We start from the raw sequence: 15,541 nt of genomic DNA, 5'->3' as shown, positions 1-15,541 counted from the left end.
AAACAATTTTCCAAAAAAAGAATGCGGGTGTGTCCTTGGGAAAAATCGTTGTGGGTAGACATCGTTCTATGTTACGACCAATCAGTTATGTGGTGCGTTTAAGGCACATCATGTAAAAACGATTCATACATCAACTCTGCTTTCAGGTTTGACAAATTAAAGTTGAATTTACACACTTGGAGAAATTCAAAATATATTCAATTCTCGTTTATTAGGATCAGACAGCTGTTTTTGACCACCATAAAAAAATTCAACTCTCTACGAAAAACGGTTTGGACAAACATCGCGAGAGAATCTTAACATACCCACACACACGCAAAAAAAATATCAGAATTTTCCTCGTTTTTCAAATTTCTCGTATGTTGGGGCACTCGTATGTCAAGGTATTATTGTAATACACTCTTCTGGGCTTTGTTCAATTTACAGAACATTGTTTTCACTTAAAAAAATAATAAAAAACATCAGCTGAACTGTTTTTATGAGGGTTCCCATCACAAAACAATTTTTATGTAAATACTCATTTAATCTGTCACCCATGAGACTTTCTAAATGATATTTATTTATTTATTTATTAAAGATATTTAACCATTCTCGTTTATTAGGATCCGACAGCCGTTTCCGACCACCATTAAAAAATTTCAACTCTCTACAATAAACGGTTTTGACAAACATTGCGAGAGAATCTTAACATACGCACACACACGCAAAAAAATGTCGGAATTTTCCTCGTTTTTCAAATTTCTCTTATGTTGGGACACTCGTATGTCAAGGTATTATTGTAATACACTCTTCTGGGCTTTGTTCAATTTACAGAACATTGTTTTCACTTAAAAAAAATATAAAAACATCAGCTGAACTGTTTTTTTAAGCGTTTTTCACAAGAGTTCCCATCACAAAACATTTTTTATGTAAATACTCATTTAATCTGTCACCCATGAGATTTTCTAAATGATATTTATTTATTTATTTATTAAAGATATTTAACCATTCTCGTTTATTAGGATCCGACAGCTGTTTCTGACCACCATAAAAAAATTCAACTCTCTACGAAAAACGGTTTGGACAAACGTAGCGAAAGAATCTTAACATACACACACACACGCAAAAAATTGTCGAAATTTGCCTCGTTTTTCACATTTCTCGTATGTTGGGACACTCCTATGTCAAAGTATTATTGTAATACACTCTTCTGGGCTTCTATCAATTTACAAAACATTGTTTTCACTTAAAAAAAGAATAAAAAACATCAGCTGAAGCGTTTTTTTAGGGTTCCCGTCAGAAAACCACTTTTATGTAAATGCTCATTTAATCTGTCACCCATGAGACTTTCTAAATGATATTTATTTATTTATTAAAGATATTTAACCATTCTCGTTGATTAGGATCCGACAGCCGTTTCCGACCACGCAAACAAATTTCAACTCTGTACAATAAACGGTTTAAACTAACGTAGCGAGAGAATCTTAACATGCGCACACACACACACACATAAAAAAAATATCGGAATTTTCCTCGTTTTTCAAATTCCTCGTATGTTGGGGCACTCGTATGTCAAGGTATTATTGTAATACACTCTTCTGGGCTTCTATCAATTTACAGAACATTGTTTTCACTTAAAAAAAGAATAAAAAACATCAGCTGAACTGTTTTTATTAAGCATTTTTATGAGGTTTCCATCACAAAACAATTTTCATGTAAATACTCATTTAATCTGTCACCCATGAGACTTTCTAAATGATATTTATTTATTTATCTATTAAAGATATTTAACCATTCTCGTTTATTAGAATCAGACAGCCGTTTCTGACCACCATAAAAAAATTTAAACTCTCTACGATAAACGGTTTGGACAAACGTAGCGAGAGAATCTTAACATACGCACACACATAAAAAAATATCGGATTTTCCTCGTTTTTCAAATTTCTCTTATGTTGGGGCACTCGTATGTCAAGGTATTATTCTAATACACTCTTCTGGGCTTCTATCAATTTACAGAACATTGTTTTCACTTAAAAATAAATAAAAAACATCAGCTAAACTGTTTTTTAAGCCTTTTTATGAGGGTTCCCGTCACAAAACAATTTTTATGTAAATACCCATTTAATCTGTCACCCTTCAAACACATTCTACATGTAAATGAAACGTTTTTGCATGCAAAAAAGACGCATACAGAAAATTGTTCCATTGAAACGATCCTATTTAAATGCAATAAAGATGGACCACATACTGTGGCAGATTTCAAATATTTTCCTTCTAAGAGCATTATGCACAATTTTAACTTAATTTGGACCATCATCGGATATCATTTTGAAGCGGATGTACATACATTGTAGTTTATACTGATTTTTTTTCGAGAAAATGACAGGAGAGGAAACAAATGTGGTTGTCGAGGGTCACTCACAGAACATTTCCATTGTTCTTTCTACACTTAAAGTACTGTTTCCTACATGGGAAGTCTGCTATTATCAGTTATTTTCACATCCAAAGGACATTGTGTATCCATCCAATCATGAGAAGCCAAGCTGCCAAGTGGTTAAACAAAGTATTTCTTCCTTCGGAGGTCCACTATATTGTGGTTTTTGGAGTTAAAATAAAATGAAGGAGCAACTATTGGAAAAAAACGTTGTGTACTTAATGGTGTACTTCTCAAGTTCACTGCTAAAAGGAACTCACGGATTGGTTATTACTACCGCATTTTCACGACTATAAGGCACACTTAAAAGTCTTAAATTTTCTCCAAAATAGACAGTGCGCCTTATAATACAGTGCGCCTTATATATGGAAAAACTGAAAACCAAAAACGAAAAACCACCACTGTCAAATATTAAAAAAACACAAATGCCTGAACTGAAACAATACTGTGAAATATGCAGATGCCATCTTAGTTTACAACATCTTCCATCATATAGCTCCTCCCCCACTGCATTTTTTATACAAAAAAAATCCAAAACATCAACAATGGCTGGATCAAATTAAAATTAAGTGTATAGTTGTATATTAAATTCCCTGATTTTTCCCCTTTTAAATCAATAATTGTAATTTTTAATCCATTTTTTTCTGTGTATTTAGGTCAAAAATCATTTTGTAAAATCTAAAAATGTATGAAAAAAAAGCTAAAATAAATATTGTTTTAGACCGTTCAAAAACTGAATATTCAGGGATTTTAATCCAGTTCTTTTAATCCATTTATAAAAAATAAAATCTAAATATTATATCTAAAATGGTCCGGCCCACATGAAATCGAGTTGACCATTTGAAATGATCTAAAAACCGTATAAAATACTGGACAAACGTATACTATCTTGACATCCCTCGTCTGATATTCCTCTACAAAAAAAAAAATAAAAACCTGACTTGATGTGACCCTTCACACACCCAATAACTGCAAAGTGGATGTGACTTTACAGGATTTATCAGTTGTGTATGTATACATGCGTAGGCATGTTTTCCCTTGTAGACACAAAAGGATAACTGTTAGTAAATGTTAGACAAGTGTGTATTTATAACCACTGGGAGTCAGGGAGTGATACTGGTATTCCCACTTGTAACAGTCTTTGTTAAAACACAGAGAATAATCCTCCTCCCTGACAACAACTGCCTTGTTTCTCATGATCTGCTTCATTAACAGTGAATACGTTTAGTCAAGAATTTCTTTCTTGCCAGTCTTGGTTTTTAGTCAGATTGGTCGCCAATTTGACAGATTGACACAGTGTTATATTACCTCATATTTGTCAACCTCGACCAATTGCTCCCCTTATTAATGATTGTTATTGCCCTTATTAAGTGATAAAAAAATGTACAAATGCAACTTTAGACATTTTTACTCACATAGGGCACACTTAAAAGTCTAAAATTTTCTACAAAATGGACGGATTGGCCAATCAGGATGCAGTAAATTCAAGATTCTGTAGATGTCGCTGTATGAAGTTGACTGTTTGGGTGCATTGCTTGCTGACGCGCTGTATTAATGTCGTGAACGTGGAATATGCATATGCTTAAATTAGACATGGTCAAACTACGGCCCGCGGGCCACATACGGCCCCGTTAGGCTTTTTAATCCGGCCCACCGACGTTGTCCAGATAATGTTTTTTTTTGTTTTTTTCCCCAAGATGGCGCCGTCACGCGGAAGCCAGTGGCAGTAGCTCTGTCCACTCTTTGTTTTTTGTGTTTTACACCCCCTCTTTTAATTTATTAATTTTTAATTAATTAAATGTAATATTTCTTAATACATTCCTTTTGACTTGACTTTGTACTTTATACTTTTTACTTTTCTTTGTACTTTATACTTTTTACTTTACTTTGTACTTTATACTTTTTACTTTACTTTGTACTTTATACTTTTTACTTTACTTTGTACTTCATACTTTTTACTTTACTTTGTACTTTGTACTTTATACTATTTACTTTACTTTGTACTTTATACTTTTTACTTTACTTTGTACTTCATACTTTTTACTTTACTTTGTACTTTATACTTTTTACTTTGTACTTTATACTTTTTACTTTACTTTGTACTTTGTACTTTGTACTTTATACTTTTTACTTTACTTTGTACTTTGTACTTTATACTATTTACTTTACTTTGTACTTTATACTTTTTACTTTACTTTGTACTTTATACTTTTTACTTTACTTTGTACTTCATACTTTTTACTTTACTTTGTACTTTATACTTTTTACTTTGTACTTTATACTTTTTACTTTACTTTGTACTTTGTACTTTGTACTTTATACTTTTTACTTTACTTTGTACTTTGTACTTTATACTATTTACTTTACTTTGTACTTTATACTTTTTACTTTACTTTGTACTTTATACCTTTTACTTTAATGATGAGAGATGAGTGTGTTAATACTTTAATCCTTTTGTGTTTCATATGTACTGTTAACGGATGCACTTTTTTATATGTATCCTATCTTGTGCTGACCCGGCCCATCTATCAAATTTTTAAAGTCAATATGGCCCACCGGGCACAAAAGTTTTCCCACCCAATCCGGATTACAGCCAAAATAGCTAAAACCACATCGTTTAAAAAAAAAATACTTAAAAAATCCTGTACAAAAGTTATTATACGGCGTACACAATTGGAAATAATAAAAAAACCTAGAAAATACGTGAAAAAAACATAGAGGTTGACAGGTATGTTACCTCAATGAACTATGTGGGATTGTTTTAGCAAACTATGGCAACCTTCTCAATGAATGGCATTTACTTCGCACTCCTTAGGTTGACATTTGACTAACAAGCACAACAATGATGTCACACCAAATTGCTTCAAGGCATGTGTGTATCTGTGTGTGTGTGTGTGTGTGTGTGTGTGTGTCTGTGTGTGTGTGTGTGTGTGTGTGCACCCCCCAGCATTTTCCTGAGTTTTTCCCTTCCTGGATCTTGTTTTCCGTGCCAGATGAGGCAATAGTTCCCATTGACTCAAGCCTGAAATGCAAATATGCCCTGCAGCATGCAAAGAACATGGAAATGAATGTGTCTACCCGTCTATGTCAGTAAAAGACAGCCAGAGAGTGAAAATATGTTTTAAAATTAGAAATTTGGATGACATTTAAAGTTACTGTGGAATAAGAAGCCATTCAAAGTCATTTTTTTCTGACATGTTAAACTTGGGGTTTGTAAGTACAGTAGTACCTCGAGATACGAGCTTAATTCGTTCCGGGACTGAGCTCGTATGTTGGTTTACTCGTAACTCAAATGAACGTTTCCCATAGAAATGAACTAAAAACTAATTAATTGGTTCCCACCCTATGAAAAAACCTATGACAGCTACTACCAACCCAAATACAGTGGTACCTCGAGATAAGAGCTTAATTCGTTCCGGGACTGAGCTTGTATGTTGATTTTCTCGTAACTCAAACATTGAAATGAACTAAAAACAAATGAATTCGTTCCAACTCTGAAAAAGCACCAAAAATAGGGATATTGGATTGGAAAAACATTTTTATTTGTTCAAATTCGCCATCTATTAACATAGTAACAAATAACTAGTGGTTTAATATTACTAAAATGTGTTTAATTGTACTAAAATTAGACAGATTTCGCAGGGGGGGGGGATTTTTTGCACGGTAACCTACTCGTAACATAACAAACAAATTTAAATGAACTTGGATTACGATGCAAACACACTCAAAAATAAGTTTAATCTAACCTTACACTAAACTTAATTCTAATTTTCTTTTACATTTTGATACCTTTCTTCTCCCGGGTTGACTCTTTAAGCCCCGCCTCCCATCCTGAATTTCAGATGCAACCTATCGAGGGTTTTTTGCTTTTGTATTCCCTTCAAAATATTCCCAAAATGATGCGGGTCCGCTTTCTGCTCGTATAACAAAATATGTCTTGTATCTTAAGGTAAATATTTGCTCAAAGTTGACTCGTATCTCAAATTGCTCGTATGTGGGGGCACTTGTATGTGGGGGCACTCGTATGTCGGGGCACTCGTATGTGGGGGCACTCGTATGTCGGGGGCACTCGTATGTCGAGGCACTCGTATGTCGGGGCACTCGTATGTGGGGGCACTCGTATGTCGGGGCACTCGTATGTCGAGGCACTCGTATGTCGGGGGCACTCGTATGTGGGGGCACTCGTATGTCGGGGCACTCGTATGTCGAGGCACTCGTATGTCGAGGCACTCCAATGTCGAGGCACTCGAATGTCGAGGCACTCGTATGTCGGGGCACTCGTATTTCGGGGCATTCGTATGTCGGGGCACTCGTATGTCGGGGCACTCGTATGTCGGGGCACTCGTATGTCGGGGCACTCGTATGTCGGGGCACTCGTATGTCGGGGCACTCGTATGTCGGGGCACTCGTATGTCGGGGCACTCGTATGTCGGGGCACTCGTATGTCGGGGCACTCGTATGTCGGGGCACTTTTATGTCGGGGCACTCGTATGTCGAGGGCACTCGTATGTCGGGGCACTCGTATGTCTGGGGACTCGTATGCCAAGGTAACACTCCATGCGGACTTATAGTTTTTTGTGCAAATATATATATATATATATATATATATATATATATATATATATATATATATATATATATATATATATATATATATATATATATATATATATATATATATATATATATATATATATATATATATATATATATATATATATATATATATATATATATATATATATATATATATATATATATATATATATATATATATATATATATATATATATATATATATATATATATATATATATATATATATATATATATATATATATATATTTTTTTTTTTTTTTTTTTTTTTCAGAATGGATAGTTTATGGTTCATGTAAATATCATACAAACTATATATTATACAAACTTTCAAGTTATGCTTATGTAAAACTATTTTAGAAGAAAGATGGAGCCAGTTCATAAAATATTATAATCTACAGTGTAATGATGTTTTCTTGTCACCATTATTCGGTTTGTTCAATTTTGTGGGAATGGAATTTATTTACTGGAAAGTTTGTGGCCTGGCAGGAAAATATTTTGGTACATTTTGATTTAAGTGTTCCCATTTTTTTTTCCATTTGGTGCAAAAGTAGTTGAGACACTGAATTGTTGCATCTTATCTTTTTGACGTCACAGATTCCTGCGTGTTGTGCGTCACCTCATTTCCCATGGACCTCAGGGTCGGCGAGCGGGGGATGCGCCCTGGCTCCGAAACGGCGCTCCTCACACCCCTGCACCCTCCGTTGTTACTCAGCCCGTTCTCCCCGCAGACCCGCACCTCCTTTTCCCAACAGCAACTTCAACAGCACATACGGGTACGATGAAAAAATCTATAAAAACTTTTCCCATGTCTTTAAATAGGGCTCCTTTCTCTAATCGGTACTGTGTCAATCAACCCTAATTGGAATCCGTTTACTAATCAAATTGACAGCTTACACAGCAAGTAATGGTTATTTTAATAATGCATTTATAGTATGACTGTCAATCAATTACTGTATTTTTGATTTGCCCGAGTGAGTGAGTATAAATCACACCAGCCATATATATAGGTATTAATAAATTGCCCCCCCCCAAAAAAAAAAAAAAAATGAAATAAAATAATACAAATACAAAAATAAAACAAAACAAAAAGCAAATACATATATACATATACACCCATATATAGATAGATTTGTATATATGTATACATTTATATTAGTATGTGTATATATTTGTATATATGTGTATATATGTGTGTATGTGTGTATATGTATGTGTATATATGTGTGTATATGTGTATATGTATGTGTATATATATGTGTATATATGTGTATATGCATGTGTATATATGTGTATATGCATGTGTATATATGTGTATATGTGTATATATGTGTATATGCATGTGTATATGTGTATATATGTGTATATGCATGTGTATGTGTATATGCATGTATATGTGTATATATGTATATATGTGTATATGTGTATATATGTATATAGGTATGTATATATATGTATATACGTATATAGGTATATATGTATGTATGTGTATATATGTATGTGTATATATGTATGTATATGTGTATATATGTATGTATGTGTATATATTTATGTATATGTGCATATATGTATGTGTGTATATATGTATGTATGTATATGTGTGTATATATGTATGTATGTATATGTGTATATATGTATGTATGTATATATGTCTGTATGTATATGTGTATATATGTATGCATATGTGTATATATGTATGCATATGTGTATATATGTATGCATATGTGTATATATGTGTATATATGTATATGTGTCTATATGTATGTATTTGTATATATGTATGTATGTGTATATATGTATGTATATGTGTATATATGTATGCATATGTGTATATATGTATGCATATGTGTATATTTGTACGTATGTGTATATATGTATGTATATGTGTATATATGTATGTGTGTGCATATATGTATGTATATGTGTATATATGTATGTATATGTGTATATATGTATGTGTGTGCATATATGTATGTATATGTGTATATATGTATGTATATGTCAGTTAGTAAAATCAGTTTAACAACTTTGCAACGTTTGTGTTTAGTTTAACATGGAGCAACGGAGACGTGAACAGGAGCACCAGGAGAAGCAACAAGAATTGCAGCAGCTCAAAAACAAAGACAAGAGTCAACAAAGTAAGTGTACAATATAAAAGTCACCTTTAACTTAATTACGTTTCTTTCAAAATCTTAGTACTAAGTCGGTTCAAAACAAAAACAGACAATTTTTTTTGTTCACTTTACCATGACAAATCAAGTTCTATTCTCATCTAAAACGACAGCGTTTTTTGTTTATTCTTTATCTATATGTTTTTTTTCGTGTTCCAGGAAACTGTCTACTTTTAGTTAAATATAACCTGACTGACGTAGAGTTAAATATAGCATTGAATATGAACACTAGTCATTGAGTCAATATTGACTTAAACACCTTCTGTCACCACAAATTATCCAATCGACACAAGGTACACAAAACAAGTGATCTAAACCTGTAAAACGGACCAAAATCACTAAAACTCAAGGCAGATTTCGTAGTTTTTTTGCGAAAAAAAATCAGATTTTTGAAGGATGTTTGGTAAGCATTTGTTGGACAAACCTAACTCGTGAATGTCTTCTGATTGGTCGCTGGGACAGGTGCGGTTGCCAGTTCTTTGGTGAAACAGAAACTCCAGGAAGTTATTTTGAAAAAGCAAAAACAAGCGGCACTTGAAAGAACAAGTTCCAACTCATTAACTTCTACATCTGTAGCCTACAGGTAATATAGCATTCTTACACAAATGTACTATACATCATCTGCTTAAAACATGTAACCATACAGTCATACCTTGATATACGAGTGCCTCAACATACGAGGAATTTGAGATAAAAGTAAAATTCTGAGCAAATATTTGTCTTGAGATATGGGAAATTTTTTTATATATGAGCATATGAAACAGCCAGGTGGCTGAGACTACGAGCACTGGGCGGGGCATTGGAATTTTTGTTTTTTTTGCGTTTGTTAGTGAAGATTTAAGGGAAAAATTATAGATTTAAAGCAAGCCGATGCAATGAAGGATAGTGCTAAGAAAATGCATATGATGATAATGGATATTAAACATGAAATAATTGTAAAACTTTAGTGTATGTGGTAAAATACATTAATTTATTTGCCTTGGTTATTGTGCAAGTAGGTTTAAATTTAGTGTAACGTAAGATTAATTATTTTTTAGTGTGTATAGCATGTGTGTCAAAGGGCGCACGGCCTACTAGCCGAAAGACATTTAGGCAACTGACATTTGGCCGACAGCCAACTCGCCGAAAGGCCATCTGGCCGAACGTAGAATTTGCCGAACGACTATTTGGCCGACCGACTATCTAGCCAAAGAACATTTAGCTGACGCGCTCGCCCCGCCCCCGGTCGTGTGTGTGTACAAATTTATACAGCCAGTTACTGATAACATTCATTTAGAATAGTAGTCTCAAATCGGTTCCACATAGGGCCGCAGTGGGTCCTGGTTTTTGTTCCTACCGATCCAGTGCCGACATTTTAACCAATCAGGTGTCTTTAAAATAAGTAGCACCTGACTCTAATTAACTGATTGCACTTGCAAAATGTATCCTTGTTGAGTTGGAATAAAAACAAATTACTGATAATAACATTTATTTAGAATAACAATTTACAGATGATAACATTCATTTAGAATAACAAGGACATTAATTCAAGGCCAAAGAAACTAGTTATAACAGTAAGTACTATAATGACAGAAGAAAAAAAGGAGTTATAACAGTAAATACCGTAATTTACACGAGAATCGAACACATTGAGATTATTCAGGGATTTTAATCCACTTCTTTTAATCCATTTATTAAAAAAATCGAAATATTCTATCTAAAATGGTCCGGCCCACGTGAAATCAAATTGCCGTTAAAGCGTCGGCACCCTTCGTGTATAGGAATCTAAGTTTATTTAAGTTAAATTTAGAGCATATCCGTCGAATCTCTCCACATCCACAAACTTCCCGTTTTATAAAATAATGTCTCATTTTAGTATTAAACATCAACACCACTAGTTTTATGTCACTTTGTTAGTAGATGGTTAATTACAACCAATAAAATGTTTTTCCATTGTAATATCCTCTTTTTGGCATTTTTTTTGAGAGGGTGGGAACAAATTAATTTATATTTAGTTGATTTCTATGGGAAACATTGATTTGAGATTCGGTCCCGGAACGCATTAAGCTTGTATCTCAAGGCATGACTGTATTTCAAATGTAATGGGAATTTTTTCAATGTGCTCACAGGAAACTAGGTCCGGATCCAAGTATTTCCTCCCAACCTCTGGTTTCACCGCCTTCAATGTCTTCGTCTGAGAGTTCAGAAGGCACCCGCCTGCGTCGGGCAGGTAAAATGCACATTAGCTAATATTTTGTCAAATTGTCAATGGTTTCCGTAGATGGAATATATTTAATCTAGCTGAAATAGCCTCATTTTTTCCCGGTTCTCCACTTTAATATTTAAACCAGGGGTGGACAAACTTTTGGGCCCGGGGAGGGGCCACATTGACTTTAAAAATGTGTCAGATGAGCCGGGTCAGCACAAGATACGATACACATAAAAAAGTGCTTCCGTTAACAGTACATATGAAACATAAACAGGAAAAAAGGACTAAAGTATTAACATACTCATCATTAGAGTAAAAAGTATAAAGTAGCAAGTCAAGTAAAAAGGAATGTATTAAGAAATATTAAAATGTCAATTAAAAAAAGATATAAGGGATGTAAAACACGAAAAACAAATAAGAGTGGACACAGCTACTGCCACTGGCTTCTGCGTGACGGCGCCATCTTGGGGGAAAAAAAATCTACTTGGACAACGTCGGCGGGCCGGATTAAAGAGCCTAACGGCCCGTATGTGGCCCGCGGGCCGTAGTTTGCTCGTATCTGTATAAACTGATTCAAGGTAAAAACAGAAGACAAAAGATAATCTGGCTAAAACATGGAATTCAGTATTTCAAAGTTTATTTTTAATATTGACTGACCACATCTAAGTATGATTTTCACTTCAAAATAACACATTTGTACTCTCTATTAAAACCATGAATATGGAGGTGAAAATTGAGAATCAGGGGGCGGCTTATACGAGAGAAATTATAAAATTCATTGATTTTAAGGCAATTTAAAAAAGAAAACTTTCCATTTGAAATGAAAAACAAATGCTTATTAGATATTTTCCCTAATTAAGAAAAAAAGTTGAAATAAACAGTTTTATATCTATAAAAAACTGAATATTCAGGGATTTTAATCCAGTTATTATAATCCAATTAAAATATAAAAAAATCTAAATATTATATCTAAAATGGTCCAGCCCACATGAAATTGAGTTGACGTTAACACAACCCGCGAACCAACCCGAGTCTGACACCCCGAGCCATACACACCCATTAAAAAGCCACATGCGGCTCCAGAGCCATAGGTTCCCTTCCCCTAAATTCGAATGAGCTCCTGAAGTACTTCCCCAATGCACAAATTAATTGTTTTCTTCTCATTTTCAGCATCAGAACCCAATCTTAAAGTGAAACACAAGCTGAAAAAACATCTCAACACCCGCCAGAGCCCCCTGACCCGCAAAGAGAGCGCCCCGCCCACCGTTAGACACCGAGTACCTGACACTCTGGGTAAAAGATCGGTCGCATTGCATTCCAATGTGTATGTTAAATATTCTGACATTTTGTTGTTGTTGTTATTTCTCTGGCAGACTCTTCACCCAGCAGTAGTAGCACCCCAGTCTCCGGCTGTAGTTCCCCTAATGACAGTCTTCCCACTGAAAATGGGCTGGTGCCCTCTGCTGGCGGCTTGTCGCATGAGGTGAACAAATGTTTGGAATTTATTCATCTCTCGTCTTCAAACATAGCGCTGAATTTTAAAGGTGAAATATGTAAGACTGATCTGGGATTGGCTGGGAACCACATCAGGGTCTTAGTGTAGTTAGCTGGGATGGTCTGCGGCACCCCCGGGATCCTCGAGATGCAAGACTGGTGGGCAAAAATGTCACTGCAATCAGGATAAAAATATTTAATTTTAGTTTTAGTTGCTTCATATTGAATTGAATGCTTTTATTGTTATTATACAAGTATGATGAGATTTAAAGCCCCATTAACAACAAACAAAGGAATAAATAAGAATAACTGATAATAATATAATCAATAAATAAGTAGTCAACAACATAAATAAGTAGGTAAGTGCAAAAATAATAACAAGCAAAAAATGAACAGTAAAATAAATCAATAAATAATACTAATACATTTTCAATAAATAAAAAAGAATCAATCAATAATATTAATAAATATTCAATAAATAATAATAAAAATAATCAATAAATAATAATAAAAATAATCAATAAATAATAATAAAAATAATCAATAAATAAAAACTAAAAAATATTAATAATAAATAATAATAAAAATAACAAATTAATAAAAACTAAACAAATATTAATAATAAAAATAATCAATAACTAAAAACTAAAAAATATTCATAATAAATAATCAATACATAATAAATAATCAATAAATAACTATACATAATGAATTAATAATAACTAATCAATTTATAATTACTAATATATAAATAATAACATACAAATCATCAATAAATAATATTTAAAAAAAATCAATACATAAGTAGTAAATAGTACAAATATAAGTAGTAATTAAAACACTAGATATACTAATACAACAATCACAATCATCGTAAAAACGGCCTACATACAGTACATTAGTTCAAAAGTATTATGTTATGCCATATTTGACTTTTTTACCCTAATTCTTATAGAAAACCAAATATTACACTTGTGCACCATAAGTTATATCTGTTCATGTTCAAACAAAACAATTCTTTAAAAAAACAGTTGCCAAATCAGTTTCATTAATGTTTCCACAAAACCCATCAACTAAATTCAATGTATTTAAATGCCAAAGTCTTTTATTCTTTATAGAATCTAACTTGTGATTATGAAATGGAAAACCAACTCATTTCACACCAGCAAAAATGTATTATAAGAAGCGTCGTTTCTTGTGCTTGGATTGTGGCCAAAAAGTGACTAATAACATGTTTAATGCAGCGGCACACAAGCCGAGTGTGTCAGCTGTTTATACATAATTGATTTAATCACAGAAATGTAAAAAAAAACATGGCAACACACCTGCTGCGCTTGTGTAATTCATGTCGTGTCTAATTAGGCAAATGTTCTTAACCTGTGTTTTCCAGGATTACAAAGCATCGTTAATAACCATATTATGAAATTCTAGGCCTGATTAACAACTGTTAAATCTCAGATTTTGGAAATTATTAAATGTTTGCTTCTATTTTCCCTATAATTGTGAATATTCTAAATATTTTTTTTTGTTTTTTTTTTATAGGCACAAAGGTTACTGCTCAGGGACGGCACCCTTGCAAACTTCACCATCCAAAGTCCTTCCACGCTGCCCACCATTACTCTAGGACTACCAGCCAATGCCAGGGTAAGCTCTAGCACCCCCATAACTACTAAACTATAAAAAACATCCAACTTATAAAAAAAAATATGTTCACCCATGGCAGGAATGTGATTAAAAACAACAAAAAACTTAAAATGTCTAAAACACTTATCATTACAAGGGTCGCGGGGGGTGCTGGAGCCTATTCCAGCTAAATACAGGCTCCTAGCAGGGCACAAGGAGACATGGGATAACCAATCATAGCTAAGGGCAATTTTGAGTGTTCAACCAGCTAGCCTAGCATGCATTTTTTTGGGAATGTGGGAGGAAACTGGAGTACCCAGAGAAAACCCACGCAAACCCAGGGAGAACATGCTTACTCGACACAATAAGGGCCAACCTGGCATCGAACCCTCGACCCCAGAAGTGTAAAGCCAATGAACTAACCACTCAGTCGGCCTACAATTACATTTTTTTCCTAGTTGTCTTTCAAAATAAACATAGGACTACCACTAGGCAAAAAAATGCAAGTACTGTATTTTCTCTCACATATAAACCGAAATTATGGCTATCAATCAAGGGTACGGCTTATATGCGCACAAATTAGACTTGACATGCATGAAACTGCAAAGTGACAAAGACTCTACACACCAAATGACAAAATTAGATTTCGGAATTTCGGAATACGCTATCCAGAAGATCCTTTAGATTCATACGGTATCTCAGAAATATCACGTGCGATGATGCATCTTAAGATTTTCCCTTCAAAGTAACACATTTGTACTTCCTATTAAAACCATGAATAAGGAGGTAAAAATTGTTCATCAGGGGGCAGCTTATACGAGAGAAATCGTCAAAATCAACGATTTTAAGGCAATTTGAACGTCTGTTTTGCAGGTTGAAGGTGATCTTTCCCCTCTGAAGCTTAGTCGAGGCCCCCTAGTGGCAGCCGGAGCTCCGCAGGTCTTGTTGCCACTGGGCAGAGAAGATCAAGCGGGGCAACTCAGCTCACGACTCCCTGTCATCATCTTGGAGCCTTCCGGATTGGTGCATGGTCCACTACTCACTGGTAAAGCACAC

The 15,541-nt window shown here is 34.0% G+C and overlaps 1 protein-coding gene across 1 annotated transcript in view; it reads left to right on the top strand.

Moving 5' to 3' along the window:
* hdac7a (histone deacetylase 7a) overlaps window positions 1–15,541 on the top strand; it is a 56,676-nt gene that overhangs the window by 19,599 nt on the left and 21,536 nt on the right. The window contains exons 3-10 of the mRNA XM_077723952.1: window positions 7,607–7,785; window positions 9,057–9,147; window positions 9,643–9,763; window positions 11,289–11,389; window positions 12,539–12,661; window positions 12,742–12,851; window positions 14,405–14,506; window positions 15,359–15,530. Of these exons, the coding sequence (XP_077580078.1) occupies window positions 7,639–7,785; window positions 9,057–9,147; window positions 9,643–9,763; window positions 11,289–11,389; window positions 12,539–12,661; window positions 12,742–12,851; window positions 14,405–14,506; window positions 15,359–15,530 (967 nt within the window). The 5' untranslated portion in view covers window positions 7,607–7,638. The remainder of the gene's footprint in view (window positions 1–7,606; window positions 7,786–9,056; window positions 9,148–9,642; window positions 9,764–11,288; window positions 11,390–12,538; window positions 12,662–12,741; window positions 12,852–14,404; window positions 14,507–15,358; window positions 15,531–15,541) is intronic.

The sequence above is a fragment of the Stigmatopora nigra genome, chromosome 1, assembly GCF_051989575.1.
Source record: "Stigmatopora nigra isolate UIUO_SnigA chromosome 1, RoL_Snig_1.1, whole genome shotgun sequence".
Classification (NCBI taxonomy): Eukaryota; Metazoa; Chordata; class Actinopteri; order Syngnathiformes; family Syngnathidae; genus Stigmatopora; species Stigmatopora nigra.
The sequence above is the reverse complement of the archived record's forward strand: the minus strand, read 5'-3'. Positions and strand labels throughout refer to the sequence as shown.